This window comes from Hyaena hyaena, unplaced genomic scaffold, assembly GCF_003009895.1.
Source record: "Hyaena hyaena isolate Hyena2069 unplaced genomic scaffold, ASM300989v1 scaffold_317, whole genome shotgun sequence".
Lineage (NCBI taxonomy): Eukaryota > Metazoa > Chordata > Mammalia > Carnivora > Hyaenidae > Hyaena > Hyaena hyaena.
In genome coordinates, this window is record NW_024080950.1 from 1373730 (window position 1) to 1393782 (window position 20053).

At 35.9% G+C, this 20053-nt stretch overlaps 1 protein-coding gene across 1 annotated transcript in view; it reads right to left on the bottom strand.

Moving 5' to 3' along the window:
* Positions 1–1859: 1859 nt before the first annotated feature.
* The window catches only part of CCDC173 (coiled-coil domain containing 173), a 33942-nt gene continuing 15748 nt past the window's right edge, over positions 1860–20053 (bottom strand). The window contains exons 5-9 of the mRNA XM_039248828.1: positions 15565–15721; positions 12124–12263; positions 9621–9813; positions 8520–8684; positions 1860–2552 (exon numbers count right to left, since the gene is read on the bottom strand). Of these exons, the coding sequence (XP_039104759.1) occupies positions 2199–2552; positions 8520–8684; positions 9621–9813; positions 12124–12263; positions 15565–15721 (1009 nt within the window). The 3' untranslated portion in view covers positions 1860–2198. The remainder of the gene's footprint in view (positions 2553–8519; positions 8685–9620; positions 9814–12123; positions 12264–15564; positions 15722–20053) is intronic.

Consider the following 20053-nt stretch of genomic DNA (forward strand, 5'->3'; position numbering starts at 1 on the left):
ACTTTTATTTTACCCGTGGGGATATAGAATTTGTATTAGAAAAAAACTGAGCAAAGAGTTTAACAATACTGAACTTCTTTAAGAATTTAGTCAGCAGTGATGACTTCCATAAGGTTTGGAGATAAATTCTAGTGTAAATGTTTCATCATAATGCTTCAGATATCAATGTGTCTTTTGCCTCAGCAAACTTAAGGTTAGATTTGAAATTTGCATTACTGTCTACTGGAATGCTAACATTTGCTTTTTAATTCCTCCAAATTTCTCAGCATTGGGAACACTATTATATCCTGTGCCTGCCAGTTTTAATATAACACTTAACGTTGTAAAGCCATATAGATGTTAATTGACTCGTAAAACAAATTGTCTAGTTTTTGGTTTCTTGTTTGATTTCATTTTTATTTAAATTAGATATATTTAGGGGAAATGCACCAACTTGAAAGTTAGTCACTGAAAATATATATGGTTAGATAAAAATGTTCTGACCATTCAGTGGTTTGTATGTGTTAGCAGGTGATTTTAAATTCTCAAATTCTGGACTGTTTTTAAATGCTTTATTTAGCCAGGAGAATATGTAAAACTGTGAGTGCTTCATACGGACTGTGTAAAGTAATTGTGTATTAAAATACTTTTAGTATCAATTTGCTTTTTCTATTTTCATTGCTTTCTAGGTTTCCTTCTTAAACATATTTCCCAACCTAATATTCTATTTCCTTTTTATTTTTAAGCACTGATTCATAGTTTTTATACCTCCTACCCCATACCCAAATGTCTTAGTCAACATTTTAGCTATGGGTTTTTTTTTTTTTTTTTAAGTTTATTTTGAGAGAGAGAGAATATGAATGTGGGAGGGGCAGAGACAGGGAGAAAGAGAATCCCAAGCAGCCTCACACAAGGCTCAATCCCACGAACCGTGAGATCATGAGCTGAGGGGAAATCAAGAGTTGGATGCTTAACTGAGCCAGGCACTCCTAGCTATGGATTTATCAAATTGTCAGGTTACAACAGTTGTGTTTCCACTGCTTGAAGTGCTTTACAACTCAATTATTTTCATTCCATTTTGTGATTAATTTTAAATCACAATTTGCATAGCCCTTTTGTTTTTAGTGTGCTTAACTCTACTAGAAAGCCCAGCCTAATTTAAAACAATCAAACTGTACATGTAAAGGGGAAAATACTAGTAATGTCTTTGGTGTTTTGTGTTCTTCACTCAGCTGATTATAAAACATTTATGAAATTAACCATTTTGTAGAAACGTTTTCTCTGTTTTATAATGTGAAGAGAGCTTCATCCAAAACTAATAATCACCCCTAAATAATGTACAGTACTCTATAAAACAGACTATAAAGAAAAAGATACATGGCAGACATTCCCAGACTTTATTAGTTCTAAGCCAAAAGAAATACTAACAAACAACTTAGTAGCCATGTGAAAAAGGAAAATCACATGTATTTCACTCAGTTACCAGTGGGATGTGTGAAACTTTATTGTGTCAAATTACTCATAACTACTTGTAGAATAATTACTTCAAGCAACTTGAAAACTAATTTTCACATGTCTAGTGAGACACTCCCTATAAAATAAACCACAAAGAAAGAAACTCCATCATCATATTGTTAGTAATAATGTAGTTTTTTGAAACTAAAAATTACCTACTGAAGGAAAAATACATAAATTTCTGCTGAAGAGAAAAATAGTTGGCAATGGAATATTATTCAATTACAAAAAAGGAACAAAGTACTGATAATGGTACAACAAAACCTGAAAATAAATAGCTAAATGAAATAGCCTGGACACAAAAGGCCACAATGTGATTCCATTTATATGAAATATCTCAAATAGACAAATCCATAGTGACCAAGTAGATTAGTGGTTGCCAGAAGCTATGCAGAGGGAGAGGGAATGCGAAGTAACTGCTTAGGTATAGATTTTCCATTTGGAGCAATGAAATCAATATTCTGGAACTAGATAATGGTAATGATTACACAATATTGTGAATATACTTAATGCCACAGTACATATTTTTTAAAGGCTAAAATTACATGTGTTGTATGTATGAGAGGGATTTGAATTAAACTTTGGTAGTGAATCAATTAAACATAATTGCACTTAGATAAGAGCAGCTTTATTAACAAATATAAGCATAAAATTTATTTGTAGTTCATAATATTAGCTACACCTTAATCTTCTCAATCTTAAAATTAAACTTTTTGTGACCATGTAAAACCTAGCCTTCCCTTAGACCTTTGAAAATTATATTTTGATCCCTGAGAGTTATAAAAAGGGAGTTGGACTCCAGTGACATCATTTGCCTGATAACTGGGTCTTAATCCACCTCTTTCCACAAAAACTGGTCCACGGCCACCTCCATGTCCTTTCTGTACAGCTTTTACAAGAGGATAAATATGTTTATTTGTTGATTCAGATTCAAGCTTAATTACTTCTCTGGCATAATCCTGAAATTCCTTCTCCTTCTCAGCCATGAGAGCTTCAGTAAGTCTGCAGTACTCTAATTCTGCTTGTTTTTCTTGCTTTGCATTAAATTTATTTTTAGCCTATTTGGGAAAAAAAGAAAATGCAATTTCATATTGGTGCAGTCAACTTTCTAAATAAACATATCATTTGAAGTTGTAGATACGCTTTTTTCTAAACTCTCTGATACATGACAAGTTCTGACTTAACTACACCTGACCCTTCCTTGAACTACACGGGGTTAGGGACACCAACCTCTGGCACAGTGAAGAATTCATGTATAAATTTTGACTCCCCAAAATTTTACTAATAACTTATGTTGTCCAGAAGCCTTACTGATAACAAAGTCAATACATTTTATATGCATATATGTATTCAATGCTTTCTTAATACCTTTTTTTTTTTTTTTAATTTCTAGGCTATGTGGTTCATCTGGAAGTTTTTTCAAATGGTAGCAAATCTCAAAAAAAATTCCAATATATTTACTGGAAAAAATACATGTATAAGTGGACCCCCACAGTTCAAACCTGTGTTGTTCAGGTGGTGCTGGTATATAATCTATAATTTATTTCAGAAACTCCCATGCTTCTGACAGTAGTATGCTCAAACTAGTAGCTCAGTGACACTTAGGGCCTTATACAATAACATATCTTCAAGTAAATAATATAGCAAAATAGTTAAGAGCCAGAGCTTTAGGTAAAAATCAAATAACTGAGTTTAGAATACCGTTTATAAAAAAGTATACTTTGGCAGGTATAGAAGACCTACCATTCACTGTCCCCAAACTATCCACTTTTTTTTTTTAAAATAATCTCTACATGCAACATATGGCTCAAACCCACAGCCCTGAGATCAAGAGTCACATGCTCTTCCAACTAAGCCAGCCAGCCACTCCCCATCCACTATTCTTAAAGAACTCCCTCAATCCCACTGTCCTAAGTCAGTCCAATATACCATGTGATCCAGCCACATAAGATTAAATCAGCAGTGAATATCTGAACTAAGTTAAGCAAATTATATTTTCTTCTCCCAGGAATTTGAAGCTGGAATGAGTGACATTTATCAATATAGGTTGATTGATCTGGAACTGGGTGAAGTAAGTACTCTCAGCAATTTACCAAAAGCCAATTTATCAACATCTCAAATTTTTTTCTTTTAACTACATTTGCAAAATTACTGTTCTTTTAACTTTATATTACATGAGGTGATTCTAATGAAGTCTGATAACTTTTTGTCTTAGCAGCATTTTAAGAAATGCTGAGTTTGTCAAAAGTTGTGATTTTTGTCTACTTATATTTAATATTCATGAAAATATTTTTCTAAATCAGTAACCAATGCTTCAGTATAAAATAGTAGCCCAAATGAGGTATCTTCCAAAAATTGAAATTTATAAAGAAATAGAGCAACCATAACAATATGAAATACCAAATTTTTATTACTGCTATAATTCAAAATTAAGTCTTCTATGCTTTTAAAAAAAGGCTTATGTGCTATTTGTTGAATTGGTGATACAATATACAATATCAAAAGTTTGAAAAAGTAGAAAATGACATTCAGAAAGATTGAGAAAAAAAGCACAAAAATACTCTCATAAAAGGTAAAATGCTATAATTTGGGAACTTGCAGGGAAGATGGGATATGTTCATTTGGCAGTAATTTGTAGAAATATATTAAGGAAGTACAGAAAGGGAGTGACAATGGAAGTGAAAGATTACCATAATGGATCATAAGATTGATGCCTCAATGTTATGCATTAAGCACAAAAGATTTATAAAGAAACTTCAAAAATATTGCTTTACAATCCTAAAAATTATAACAGATCTTTAGAGGATGCTAGAGAGCTAATTATTTTGAATACTGGAAAATAAAGGGAAATTATCAAGTATTTCTCCTATCTTTAAAAAATCCACCTTAGGGGGGCGCCTGGGTGGCTTAGTCGGTTAAGCGTCCGACTTCAGCTCAGGTCATGATCTTACGGTTCGTGAGTTCAAGCCCCGCGTCAGGCTCTATGCTGACTGCCAGCTCAGAGCCTGGAACCTGTTTCAGAGTCTGTATCTCCCTCTCTCTCTGACCCTCCCCTGTTCACGCTGTCTCTCTCTCTCCTAGAAATAAATAAAAATATTTAAAAAATATATATATATATACCTTAGGGAAACCAAATTGTTGATCCTGAAAAGTTCTTTGATGACTTCAGCATATGAATAAGAAGAAATGAGAGAGTATCATTGCCACCTCATGAACTAAGAGATCTAGGCAATGATCATCAAAGGCTGTCCATGTCACAGAAAATGACAACAGTCATTAAGTGCCTTTTGATGGGATTACACAACACCACCTAAGAATTTGAACCTGAATCTGACTCCAAATAAATTTTACCTGAAATGCAAGGAACATAATAAATTACATCACAAGGATTCAACCATAAAAATCCAAACTGTAGTAATTCCAAAAGACAAGAAACTCTGTCAACTGGTAAAACCCCCTAGCAAATAAATTGCAAGACAAACACAATAAAGATAAAGAGGCAGAATTTAAGAAAAAAAAAAAAAAAAGGATGGGGTGGAGAAGGAGTGTTGGATAAGAGACTTGAAAGACTTATCAACCACATAGAATATGTGGAGCTTATTTGATCCTGATTAAAACAAACTAACGGGTGCCTGGCTGGCGCAGTTGTTAGAGCATGCGACTCTTTTCTTTTTTTTTTTGTTTTAATTTTTAACGTTTTTATATATTATTGAGAGACAGAGCATGAACATGGGAAGGACAGAGAGTGGGGGAGACACAGAATCTGAAGCAGGCTCTAGGCTCTGAGCTGTCAGCACAGAGCCCAAAGCAGGCTCAAACTCACAAGCTGTGAGATCATGACCTGAGCCAAAGTCAGATGCTTAACGAACTGAGCCACCCAGGTGACCCAGCATGTGACTCTTGATCTCAGGGTTGTGAATTTAAGCCCCACATGAGGTGTGGAGCCTCATGTGGGGCTTAACCAACAAACTACAAACTAAAACCAACAAACTCAAAATTATGAGACAATTTGAAGGAAATGTAAACACTGAACAGTAATTGATTTAGACTTCATAACGAAATTATGATTATGTGAATGTATAGAATCCCTGAGTTTTATAGGTACATACTAAAATACATGTTGATAAAATGATATCTGGGATTTGCTTCAAAATAATTTGGCAGATCCTACTTCTGGCAATGGCTACATAAGGAAGTTGGCCATTTCCCCTCCAAAAAAAAAAGTTTATTATTAAAAATTATTAAAAGCCCTATTTCAGAGCACTGTTAAGTGACCATGTATAGGCAACTACTTGAGAAATTGTTTTCATGAAAAACTGCTACTAAATCAGGTAAAAATTACAAGCTTATGGCATTCTTGTCTGGGGGACATTACTAGCCCCTCAGCTCAGGTGGTGATAACTTGCAGATTTACTGGACAATGATAACAGATTCCATGTGGGTTGGGTAGCAAAGCAGCTAGACATTTAAGGGGAAGTTTCTGGAAGTGAGATGGACATAGGACTGAAATAATAAACTCTATGGACATCCTTGACTATTTAAACACTATTTAAACTACACATTCATACAGGAGACCCCAGGGAGCTTAGCAAAAATTAAAAGCCAGGGGAAACTGAATTTGCTATTCTTAGAAATAACATCCTCAGGGCACCTGGGTGGCTCAGTCGGTTAGGCGTCCAACTTCGGCTTAGGTCATGGTCTCACGGTTTGTGGGTTCGAGCCGCGTTTCGGGCTCTGTGCTGACAACTAGCTCAGAGCCTGGAGTCTGCTTCAGATTCTGTGTCTCCCTCTCTCTCAGACCCTCCCCTGCTCACGCTGCCTCTCTCCCTCTCTCTCAGAAATAAAAACAAAATTAAAAAATTAAAAAAAAAAAAAGAAAAATAACATCCTCAACCCATACACAAATTGTACAGCAGGAATAACAGCATTACTGGCTTAACGTAACTGAATTGAACTTAAACTCCCCCCGTATCATTGGTTGACTAACTAACAAACTGTTAATCTGCTGAAAGGCAAAAATAGAAATTTTTGAAACCAGCAATAGAAAAATGATAAATCACATTCAGGAGACCAACAATATGATTAATATCAGATTTCTTATAGACAATGAAGGTCAGAAGACATTGGAACAGTATATTCAAAGGCTGGTGAAAAATGATATCCAGTAATTTTATACACAATGAAATGAAAACAAAGATATTTCCCTAAATACATAAACTCAAATAGTTTATTGCTAACCCATCTGTGCTGAACAGAACGGACCAATAAATATGAAAAGATGCTCAACACCACTAATCATTAGGGAAATGCAAATGAAAACCACAAGTGAAATACCACTTTAAACCTATTACAATGGCTATTATAAACAAGAACAAAACCAACAAACCCAGAACAGAACAAATGTTGAGAATTTGGAGAAATTGGAACCCTTTTATATTGATGGTGGGAAATGTTAAATGGTTCAGCCCTATAGGAAACAGAATGGTGGTTCTTTAAAAACTTAAACCTAAAATTATCATATGATCCAGGGATTCTATTTCTGCATATAGAGACAAAAGAATTAAAAGCAGGACTCAACAGATCTTAGTATACTACAGAAGCATTATTCACAGTAGCCAAAAGATGGATACAACCCAAATGTCTACTGATGTATGTATGTATAAAGACAATGTGGTATATACATACATACAATGGAATATTATTCAGCCTTAATAAAGAAGGAAATTCTGACAATATGCTTCAACATATTGAATCTTGAAGGCATTATGCTAAGTAAAAGAATACAAATACAAAAGGACAAATACTGTAAGATTTCACTAATATGAAGTATCTGGAATATTCAGTTCATAGAGACAGAAAGTAGAATAGTGGTTACCAGGGGCTGGGAGAAAGGGGGAATGAAAAATTTAATGGTACACAGTTTCTGTGTAGAATGATGAAAAAGTTATAGAGATGGATAGTGATAGTAAATGCACTTATTGGCCCTGAACTATACACTGAAAAATGGTTAAAATAGTAAATTTTAGGCATATCCTGCCACATTAAAAATATGTTAAAACAACAATAAGAAAATGAACAATCCAGGGGCACCTGGGTGGCTCAGTTGGTTAAGCATCTGACTCTTGGTTTCAGCTCAGGTCATGGCCTCACAGTTTGTGAGTCTGAGCCCTGTGTCAGACTCTGCACTAACAGTGCAGGATCTGCTTAGGATTCTCTCTCTCTCTGTCTCTCTCTCTCTCTCTCTCTCTCTCTCTGCCCCTCTTTTGCTCATGCTCTCATTCTCTCTCAAAAATAAATAAACTTTAAAGAACAAAAAAGAAAACAACCCAATTGAATAATAGGCAAAAGATTTAATAGACATTTCACAAAAGAAGGCATACAAATGGCTATGAAGGATGTGAAAAGACCTTCATAATCTTTAGTTATTAGGGAAATGCAAAACAAAACCATGAGATATCACTACACTATAAGTGGTTAAAATTAAAGGATAACGATGCTAAGTGTTGATGAGAATGTGGAACAACTTGTCCTCGCATATGTTACTGGTAGGAATGGAAGATGGGATAGCCATTTTGGAAGACAGTTGTAAGTCATAAATGATTGGATGCCAGCTCCTCTACACATATTCTAAAATCTCTGGTACCCCTATTCACCCCAGCTCTGAAACCTATGAGATCTCAGTCAATATAATCTCTGGGTTATAGTTATAAAAAGGGGGAAAACTAAAACAAAGAAGATAAGTATTATGACCTGCCATATGCATTTGCATTTTCTTTAATATTTACTAAAGCACAATAGACATTGAAGAAAAAGGAATATGCAAAAGACATAAACTTAGTATGGGAATTTCAATACAGATAAAAACAGAAACTAACCACATTTTTTATATATTTTATTGTGTCATAATCATAGTGATCATCTGATCCTATTTGATAAAGGAAACCCCCCTGGAAACACAAAACTAGCCTGAACTCTACATTATATACTTATTGCTAAAATAAGTACAAACATTTAAGAATAATTACCATTTGCTGAACATGAGCATCTTGAACTTTTTGATGTTCTTTATCAGCTTTGCGTTTTTTCTCCTTTTCATGCTCTTGGAAAATCTGATCTGCTTTCATCATAGCCAGCAATTGTTTTTTAGCCTCTAGTTTTCTCTCTCTTTCTTCTTCCTCTTTATTTTTCATCTAGATATTAAAAAGCAAAGGAAAAAAATGTTTTTTATCAACCAGTATTCTCTAATAAAGCACAGAGAAAGCTCCAAGCAGAAAGCCAGCCAGGAGCAATGCAAGGGCAGAAAATTTACATGCACCTGGCTGGTTCCCAAATGGCCAGTTTTCCTCTATTTCTCCAATAACAGGAAACACAAAATGAAAACTTGAGTACCATCAGTGGTTTAAGAAATAAAATACAGGCACAGCATAACAAGATCTTCTTTTTTTTTTTTTTTAAACATTTTAATTTATTTCTAGGATAGAGAGAGACAGCGTGAACAGGGGAGGGTCAGAGAGAGAGGGAGATACAGACTCTGAAACAGGCTCCAGGCTCTGAGCTGGCAGTCAGCACAGAGCCCGAGGCGGGGCTCGAACCCACGAACCGCAAGATCATGACCTAAGCGAAAGTCGGATGCTTAACCGACTAAGCCACCCAGGCGTCCCAATATAACAAGATCTTCTTAAGGTAAGGGAATATTTGAGGTAAAAAATTAATTGCTACAATGTTCATAAACTATCCAAATTAAATATTATAATGGTCAATTATGTAGGAGATAAGCGTTATCTGAAAGATTAAGAAATACAAAAATGCAATAGGGTGATTTTTACTTGGTTTGTCTTAAGAACATTTAAATGTATATTAAATGAGTAACAATTTTTGCATTTCAGATGGTTCTGAAACAGAAGCATTTATCTTTGCATTTATCAATATCTTATTTGTAATTATCATGTGATATTCTGCTAGAAATTAAATATGATTTGATTTCAAGAATATAGGTAGGTAATTCACACATCATTTTCCAAATCTTTGTTAGTTTTTTTGTCAGAGGCAGACGGAGTGAAAACTACAATGGAAAGGGCTTACATTGGGTTTTTGGTATTTTTTTATGTCATAATTTAATTGCTTACCACAACAGCTCTATATTCTGAAATCGCTTTTAATTCTGCTTTGTTTTTTTCATATTTTTCTCTTTCTCTTTTTTCCCACTCAGCCTCAGCTTCTGCAGTATCTCTAGCAATAATCAAATCTTCATTGTCAAGTTTCTCTTTCATTATTTCACTCAGGAAGTTATTTATTCTTTGTCTCCTTTCTTCCATTAGCCTATAACAAAATAACCAGCACTTGTTAAATCTTCATGAATAGATTTGTTATGAAGCCAGAAGACTATATTTTATAGCCTTTTATATTTTTTTATAAAGTTTTTTATATTTTATAGTCTTTTACAAGACTTAAAAGGAGCCCTGTTGCTCTGTATTGTACTGGTTATTTTAAGTGGGAACTATTTTTAATACTTTATTTTTAAAATAAAGTATATTTTATTTTTTTTAAGGATAAAAATATTTTAGAAAAGATTTTTTAAAAATCCGAAGGGAGTAATACATGTAATATCTTGTATGGTTGTGTGTGTGGGGGTGTGTGTGTGTAGGAAATAAAGTATGAAAATTCTCACAATGAACATTTTTTCAAAAATTTCTGCTTACTTGAACACTGGGGGCTTAGGTTATAAAATGAATCAAAGCCATTGCTTTAAATGAAATCTCAAAAATATCTAGTAAAAGTTATCAAAATCTTGAAGAAATCCATCTTATTACTATATCTGGTTGACAATTTATTCATAGCACTTTATTGACTTCATCTACTTATATGAAGGTAAACAACTCTCCTTTCATACCAGGAGATTCCTGAGATCAGAGATGGGTTAAGTAAGTCCTCTCTCTAATTCAAAGTCAAGCATGGTGCCTAGCACATCCAACAAGAACTAGGTATTTGTTAAAAGAATGGGGGCATTTTCATATAAGATTGGGTGAAAAATACTTTTAAATTTAGATATGACAGCTTCATTAATTTATTGAGTGAATTTGAAAAGCAATATGGGAGAAACAGTAAGAAAAGACACGGAAAGGACATCCCAAGGAAATTATAGTCTAAAGTGTAGAAAAGACATTTATGCAAATAAGTATACAAGGCAAAAGGTGATACGTGCCATGAGAAAGCTAGAAAGTGATATATTCAGATGAGAAAAAAAGAAAAGTTTCATGGAAAAGGTGACATTGCATGTAAGCTTTCAAAAACCATATTCTCAACACTTTCATTGATTGCTTACTATGCTGTAGACTCTATTCCAGGTGCTGGGGACATGACAGTTAATAAAAACATTAAAAATCTCTGCTCTCATAGAACTTTCATTATAGCTGAGGTAGAGGGATAGTAAACAAAGTAAATAATTAACATAGTGCCATATCACACAATGAGGAAAAAGAAAACAGACAGATAAGCAATGTGGGGAGTAGAACTGTAATTTTACTTAGGAAGTCATGGAAGGCCTCAATAAGAATGCAATATATAATGATCTGAAAGAGTTAAAGGAGGTGAGCATTCCCCAGAGAGGGTACAGAAGAAGTTCAGTGTGAGTGATTAAGAGACAACAAAGGAGAGGACAGTATGAGATGAAGTCTGAGAGATGAGGCTGGGCCAGCTGGGAACTAGGAAAGCCTCATGGGCCTTAATAAATATGTGTGATGTAAAGCCATGAGAACATTCTGCAGAAGGGAAAAGTAGATCTAGACAGAAACAGGATGTACTGCAACTGGCCTCCTACTCTCCCTCACTTCATCTCAAACTTCTCACTAAGGTGAGCAGTGGCCTCCATATCTGATGGACATTTCATTTTTTAAATATCATTTAATCCCTCTGTTGATCTAACACCAGTGACTACTCTCTTCCTATTGAAACTTTCCCTTCTTTTTTTTTAAATGTTTTATTTATTTCTAGTAAAGAGAGAGAGAGACAGCATGAGCAGGGGAGGGTCAGAGAGAGTGGGAGTCACAGACCGAAACAGGCTCCAGGCTCTGAGCTGGCAGTCAGCACAGAGCCCGACGTGGGGCTCGGACCCACGAACCGCGAGATCATGACCTAAGCGAAAGCCGGACGCTTAACCGACTAAACCACCCAGGCGCCCCTGAAACTTTCCCTTCTTGTTGTTTCTCTGGTTTTCTTCCAATCCCTGGAAACTCTTCTTTGATCTTCACATTCTCTTTCTCCATTTGACCCTTAAATATGGACTTCTCTAGGGACCTTCATTTTTTACCTACTCATCATAAATGAACTCACCTGTATCCACAGTTCTAACTACCACTTCTATATCAGTGGCTCAGAAAGCCATCTCCAGCTCAAATCCCTCTCCCACAGCAGAGATTTCCACTATTTCCAACCATCTACCAGAAAGATGTCCTTGGTATTCCAAGGGAACCCTAACTCACATGCTGCAACTGAAATCATCATGTCATTAAATGCCCTAGTAATATATAAAATAATAAGACTTATTTTTAAAAATTACTCTCATATTACAACTTCTGATTTATAATAATTTCAGATAGTACTTAATTACATAAATTATTTTTAAAAGCTTACCTGTGTGTTTCAGCTTCTTTTTCTTTCCCCATTTGTGTAAGACGCTTTTTTGCTTTAATAAATTTTCTAATCTTTTCATCTTCCTCCTCTTGCTGCTGCTGTTCCACAGCCTTGATGATATTTTTATCATTCATATGTTCCTTGGGGGAAAAAATTGTGTATTATCCTATCACAAAGAAAAATATGTTTCAACATATGAATACCTAACAAAAAATTGTCAAATGCCCACAGCTTCTGACTCAGCTATTTCTCTTTTGGGAATTTATCCCAAAGAAATAATCAGAGATGTACATTAAGTTTTATGTGTCATGTACTTTATCTCAAAGTTATTTACAAGAGTGAAAAATTGAAAACAATCTCTAAGTCTTTAATCATGAAGAAATGGTTAAATAAATTATACTCTCAATGACATGGGAAGATATAAACAATATAATGGGTAAGTGGGGGGGAAGGAGAATATAAAATACTACATAGCAATTTCAGTTTTATAAACATATACAGTATAAGTTTATAATGTATATATAACTGGAAGAAATGTATCAAATGTTAATAGTTATCTCTGAGGTATGAGATTATATAGGTGACTTTTCATCTTAATGCTTTTCTGTATTTCCTTTCAAATATCTCATTTCTTTAAAATATGTAATTGAAAATAATTCTATAATCAGAAAAAATACATTAAATACATACAATTTTCATTTAATGTTTAAATCGTTAATATAATCATATGGTACACAAATTAAAAATATTTTAAAAATACACAGTGCAGAGGCACTTGGGGTGACTCAGTCAGTTGAGTGACCGACTTTTGATTTCAGCTCAGGTCATAATCCCAGGGTCATGGAATCAAGCCCTGTGTGGAGCTCCGTGCTGAGAGAGGAGCTGGCTTAAGATTCTCTCTCTCTCAGGACAAATATCATATGTTTGCACGTATAGGAGGATTAGGAGGAACTTGACGGAGGAACAAGGGGGAGAAGAAGGGGGGAAATGGTGGGGGAGAGGGAGAGAGGCAAACCATGAGAGACTCTTGAATGCTGACAAAAACTGAGGACTGATGGATGTGGGGGGGAGGAGGGATGGGCATGGAGGAGGGCACTTGTGGGGATGAGCACTGAGTGTTATGTGGATACTAATTTGACAATAAACTATTTGTAAAAAAAAAAAAAAAGATTCTCTCTCTCTCTCTCCCTCTCTCCCTCTGTCTCTCTCAACAAACAAACAAAAAACAGAACAAAACAAAAACCCCTAAGATACAAGTATAAAGTGTCCTTCCTTCCCCAACCACTGTCTATCTGCCTATATTACTAATTCCCTACCAGACTCGATCACTGTGAAACTAGGGGAAAAGAACTGTACCAAAGTATGTCACTGTGAAATTTTAGAGCTGCACAAAGACCCAGAAATCTTTCAGAAAGAAAGAAAAAAAACACAACAGATCACATAAATAGGCTGAAGACTCTAAAGGACATCACACTTCTCAATAGCAATACTAGAAGCTATATGATCATGAACTATGAATATAAAATTCTGAATTCTGAACCAGAATTCTATATCCAAACTATAAAGCAAATGTGACTTTAAATGATAACCTTTTCAGATAAGAATTTTTTTAAATTGACCTGTATACCCTTTCTTAGGAGGTTACTCGAAGATATATTTCAGCAAGATGGAGAAGTAAACCAAGAAAGAAGAAGGCATGTGATTCAGGAAATGGCAGCTTCAGCCCAGGAAAGTAACCAGGGAAGTCCCAGAATGACTTCGGGGCAGGAGGGCTGGACAGGAGGCCTAGGGGGCAAGCAGTCCAGGAGGAGGAGAAGGATGGAAGACTCTGGATGGGGAAAACTCTAAAAAAACAATAATATAGATAATTTAATATTATTTAGATGAATATTTGAAAATACATTTGACAGAACTTAATGGAACATGTGGGAAAAAACAGGTGTACAGCCATCAAAGCAAATAAATAAGCAATTATTTTAATCTCAGAAAAACATTTATGCAAGCAAATAAATAATAATCATAGTATATTATTTGGCTCTTCAGAGAACAATATTTATATAAAAATAATGATGATTTAGCTAAATTTGTGACATAATTATTTTAAAGGAAGGAGAGAATGAGAAGAGAACAGTGTTGGATAAGAACTCAATCCTTAACTACCAGGACAGAGAGAAAGAAAATGTCTAAAATTGATAAATGAAGATCAATATCTTTAGAGTGTGATACATATTTTTTTAAATGTTTTTATTTATTTCTAGGAGAGAGAGAGAGACAGCGTGAGCAGGGGAGGGTCAGAGAGAGAGGGAGTCACAGACTCTGAAGCAGGCTCCAGGCTCCGAGCTGGCAGTCAGCACAGAGCCCGACGCGGGGCTCAAACCCACGAACCGTGAGATCATGACCCAAGCGAAAGTCGGACGCTTAACCGACTAAGCCACGCAGGCGCCCCTAGAGTGTGATACATATTTTTTAAATATACAGATTACTTATTATTTTTTATTCTCGTGTTGGTTAAAATACAGTGTAGTCTTGGCTTCAGGAGTAGAACCCAGTGATTCGTCACTTACATGTGAACCCAGTGCTCATCCCAACAAGTGCCCTCTTTAATGCCCATAACCCATTTACCCCACTTTTTTCAACCCTCAGTTTGTTTTCTATACTTAAGAGTCTCTTATGATTTGCCTCCCTCCCTGTTTTTATCTTATTTTTCTTTCCCTTCCCCAAAGATCATCTGTTAAGTTTCTCAAATTCCACATGAGTGAAATAATATAATATTTGTCTTTCCCTGACTGACTTAATTTGCTTAGCATGATACCCTCCAGTTCCATCCACATTGTTGCAATGGCAGGATTTCATTCTTTTTGATCACAGAGTAGTATTACATTGTTAAAATATATAGATTATTTAGAATATAATTTCATATCAGAACAAACAGCTAAAAGAACCTGGAAGTGGTTATTTCCAAGAAGTAGAAGGGGTAAATCAAAGAACTGCTACTCTTCTTTTAAGCCTTTCAGTAATGTTTGATGTTTTAATTCTCTGCATGTATTAAGAATAAAAACTAATTTTAAAAGAATGTAAAAAATTACAAAATAAAGTGAGTTGCAATAGGAACAAAATAACTATTACATTTATTGAGCACTTATTGCAGTGCAGCAGACACTGAACACATATCACTCCATTCATTCCTCACAACTCTCATTTTAAGAATAAAAAAATGTATTCACTTGAAAAAAAAAAGCCTCATTCTCTTTTCTCTTTCTTATTCATTCATGAGAGCACATCCACCTAATTTCATAGCAAATATAGCTGCCCCAAAAGTATATTAAAAACCCACCTTAACAGCAATTTATTTTCAACTCTACTATTATTTATAAAAAATACATTAAAAGTTAGGCATTGGACGTTATACATTTTTTGAAGAGATACGTATTTTCAACTTACAAAAAACAGCCTTCTGCTTTCGTTTATTTCTTCTTTTTTCTTTTCTAGTTTTTTCCTCATTTCTATTTCATATAATGAGTTCTGTTGCCTTATTTCCTCTGCATCCCTTTCTTCTTGTTTTCTCCTTCTTTCTTCTTCTTCTTCATGTTCCTTTATTCTAAAGCAAAAGCAAAACTATAATTGAGAACAAAGCAGAAAAATAGGTTATATTTTAAAGAAATGAATGAGATTCTACCCTGGAATGATTTGAAGCTGTGAGGAAACGTGTGAATTTCTTTGGGGACAAGAAGGGAGTATATAAAGAGCAGTGATGAAAGCCAAAGCCAGACTTGCTAAAATTGCCAATATTTTCCTTTCTCTGAAATGTGTTTAATTCCTGACCAAAATTAAGTCCTACATAGATTCAAATGTTCCTTTTCTTTAGAAAGAACCAGTTAATTGAATGACAGTATGGTAGAATAGTGACATTATTTTACAGAAAAGTCCTTAATCCCTAGTGTTTCACACTAGTCAGCACTAGACAATGCTGCCTAAGCTACGGGTCTAGTCTCTCAGGAAATGGGGTTTCCTTACCCAACTAGCCACTTTGCTTGTCATTCTTTTTCTAGTCAACATCCACTAGCTATAGATGCCTTCTGAGTGGTAAGCCACACAGAGCTTATGTGTGAGTTCTGCAGAGATCCTGGAGCAGCCTCCTTACTGCGAGGCTGTGATCTGCCAGATTTAACTCCAGCTCTACCTCTTCAACCCACCTTCCCAGCCCCACCACCATCACTCCCTCAATGAGCTTCCACAATCAGTACTTCATTGCAAATGCTGAGTGCCCACATCTGGCAACTCATACTGGCAAGGCAGCTCAGCCTGAGATGTTTACTTGCTCATGCATTCTTGTCAGTCAATCAAGTGTGCAGGCTACTCTACCGCCATTATTTATCTGCTGTCTCTAATTTTTTTTTCTTCTTGAACAGGTAGGCACAGGGCAGATAAATAATATACTTAGACAAAAAGATTGAGGAATAAACCTTTCATATGCACCCAATCCAAAAGAATATTTTCTTGGCGTCTTATCCTCATCTTCAGAGGAGAAAATTCCCTTCCCCGTGCCATGGAGGACTACACAGTTAAGTGAGCTGGTAAGTTCACTTTGGTATTATTAAGCTAATGCAGGACAGGAAATTCCCAGTTGATTCATCTGTACAAAGTAAGCAGCTTTAGAGCCACAATCATTTTCTTGAGGAGGAGCTAAGAAAAAAGTCATGTTGTCTACAGCTAACCTAGGTTTATGCTTGCCCTTAAATTACGAGACTTGCAAAAATGTTTTATTGTTTAGTTTGTTAGAAATCTTAGAAGCAAAAAAGATTCTTTGAGCTGGTGAGAAGCCTACAGATGAGAATGGTAGAACAAAATTCCAGACAGTAGGAAAAACATGAGGGAAGGCCCTGAAGCAAGCAAAGGTTTGACAGGTGCTCAAGGCCTGGAAGATCAGTATGATAGAAATACAATAACTAAGGGGAAGGAGTGGCAGGAAAGGAGGTTTAGATGAGGCCAGATCATACCAGGCTTAGCAGGAGATGGTCAAGTTTCCATTTTATTTATTTGTTTGTTTATCTTGTTGAGAGAGAGCACAAGTGAGTGAGGAGCATAGAGAGAATCACAAGGTGCAGAGAGGGATGGAGAGTGTGGAGTCCAGCGTAGGGCTGGAGCTACCCTGAAGGCGGACTTGAGTTCACCCGAAGAGTGAGCTCACCAACTGTGAGATCATGACCTGAGCTGAAGTCTGATGCTTAACTGACTGAGTCACCCAGGTGCCCCTCCATTTTATTTTAAATGAATTGAAAGCTATCGAAAAGTTTTAGGTAGGAGAATAATATCATTTTAAGTTTATTTATATATTTTGAGAGGGTGGGGGAGTTGAGAGAGAAGGAGAAAGAATCCCAAGCAGGCTCCATGCTGCCAGCACAGAGCTGGATATGGGACTCAAACTCACAAACTGAGATCATGACCTGAGCTGAAATCAAGAGTTGGACACTTAACCAACTGAGCCCAGCCATCCCAATATGATCAATTTTTAATAAAATCTCTCTGGATGATGAAAGAAGAAGGGATTAGGAAGAGAGAATAGGAGGCCAGTTAAGAGGTAGATGCAGTATTTTACAGGGCATGAAGGTGTCATGGACTAAGATGACAGCAGTAACTTTAAGATTCATGTTGGAGAAAAAATTCAACATGAATTGCTGATAGATTTGATGTGGGAAATAAAGGAACATGAAAAACTAAGGTGTATTTCTAGGTTTCTGATTTGGACAACTGAGGGGATAAGGATGTCACTGGCAAGTCCTTTATGGGGGTGGTGGATAAATACTTTCATGTTAGACATTTTAAATTTGAGATATCTACGAGACATGGAAATGGAGATGTCTTAAAGGCAGTTGTATATGAAGCTGGGACCCAAAGGAGTGGTCTAGACTAGAGTTACAAATTTGGAAGTTCTTAGATTTAGGATGTGTTTTTAATCAGTAGGAATGGCTGTGGTCACTTAAGCCCTCCTCTCTCTCTGCTTTTACCATAGATGATCTTGTCCAGGGGAAAGTGATACAGACTATCCTATAATGGATTTTTCCTTTGGGAAGTTGATGAGATTAATAGGTACTGAGTTGTTCTTAAGCAAGGTCTATGGGCCCCTTCATAGAGACAGACTTACCTAGAAAGAAACAGAATTATATGCAATGTCTACAGATACTGTTAAATTTCTTTTCAATAATTATGTTTAAGGTTCTTGGTCAAAATCCCTCCATTTGGGGATTTTGGTGTCACTAGAGTCCCTCATTTGCCCCATCCTCATTATGCCCACTGGTCTGTGAGCCAGAGGCAGATTCTTATACTGCTCAAAGCCCCAAAATAGAATAGACTGACCAGGTCCACAGTCTAGAGATTGTTTTAGAAATGTGTGAAAAATCTCAGTTTCAGGCACAGGGAAGCAGCTATATAGTGTTTTGGTTAACCATTGCTGAGTAATTACCCCCAAATTTAGTGGGTTAAAACAATAAACATTTATTATCTCATACCATTTCTGAGATTCAGGAATTTGGGAGTGGTTTAGCTGGGTAGTTCTCTAGAGGTCGCAGTCAAGATATTAGTTGGAGCAGTAGTCATTTGAAGGCTTGACTTAGGCTGGAGAAACCATTTTTACATATCTCTTGACGGGAGGCCTCAGCTCCTTGCCACATGGACCTCTCCATAGAGCTGCTTGAATGTACTTACATCATGACACACTAAAGAAAGAGTGATCCAAGATAGGAAGGAGGAGGCCACAATGCCTTTTATATGCTAATCTCTCTCAGAATGTCACACTTCATCATTTCTACTCATTCTCTTCATTGGAAATGAGTTACTCTGTATAGCCTGCACTCAAGGGAGGAAGGAATTAGACTCCACTCTCTGAAGAGAGGAGTATCAAAGAATGAGTGTGCATATTTTAAACCACCACCAGGTAATACCTAAATAACACTTGGTAATACAATTAATAGGGCATGCAAAAGAGACTTCTTGGTATCCTCCAATTTCCTTTTTCATGTGTCTGTTAAAATATGGTCTTTGTTCAAAGTGGAAAGTCATTCCAAATTTTGGCCTCTAAGGCACACCATGACATGGCCCTTGCCTCTACCCAATCTCATTTTTTTTTTAATGTTTTATTTATTTCTGAGAGAGAGAGACAGTGTGAGCAGGGGAGTGTCAGAGAGAGAAGGAGACACAGAATCCAAAACAGGCTGCAGGCTCCGAGCTAATTGTCAGCACAGAGCCCAACATGGTGCTCGAACCCACGAACCATGAGATCATGACCTGAGCCAAAGTTGGACGCTTCACTGACTGAGCCACCCAGGAGCCCCATATCTAATCTCATCTTTAACATTACCCTCTTTGTCCTCTTACTATAATCATCTTGACTACTTGTAGTTACCCAAATCCCCCATACTTTAACTCACTTCTGGCCCTTCACCCATGTTATTTCCTCTGCTTAAAATACTTCTCCACTCCCCATTTGCATGACTTATCCCTACTCAGTTTTCATAATTCAGTATGAACTGAGATGTCCATTTTATATGCTTCCACACATTCTGTACATATATTCTTCAAAACATCTACTATCATGCTGTATTTGTTCCATATTTATAGCCTCCTCCCCAGATTGTGGACTTTTTAAGAAAAAAGACAATTGCATTCATCTTCACATTCTCAGTTACTAGAATATGGCTGGCAAGTGGAGATTGTCCAAAAAAAATGTTTATAACAATGAATGGATGATTGGATAAATGAATTTACTAATTAATAAGTGAATAGCCTATTTTAATTTTTTTCCCTGAAACTCTCTTATTAAATAATTCAAGAAAGCAGGAAAAAACTTTCCTTCTTTTCTCTTTTTCTACCACATGGTCCTCTGTATCTACTCAGATTAATATGAGTGTTAGTATTCCCCTTCTATTGTTGGCCT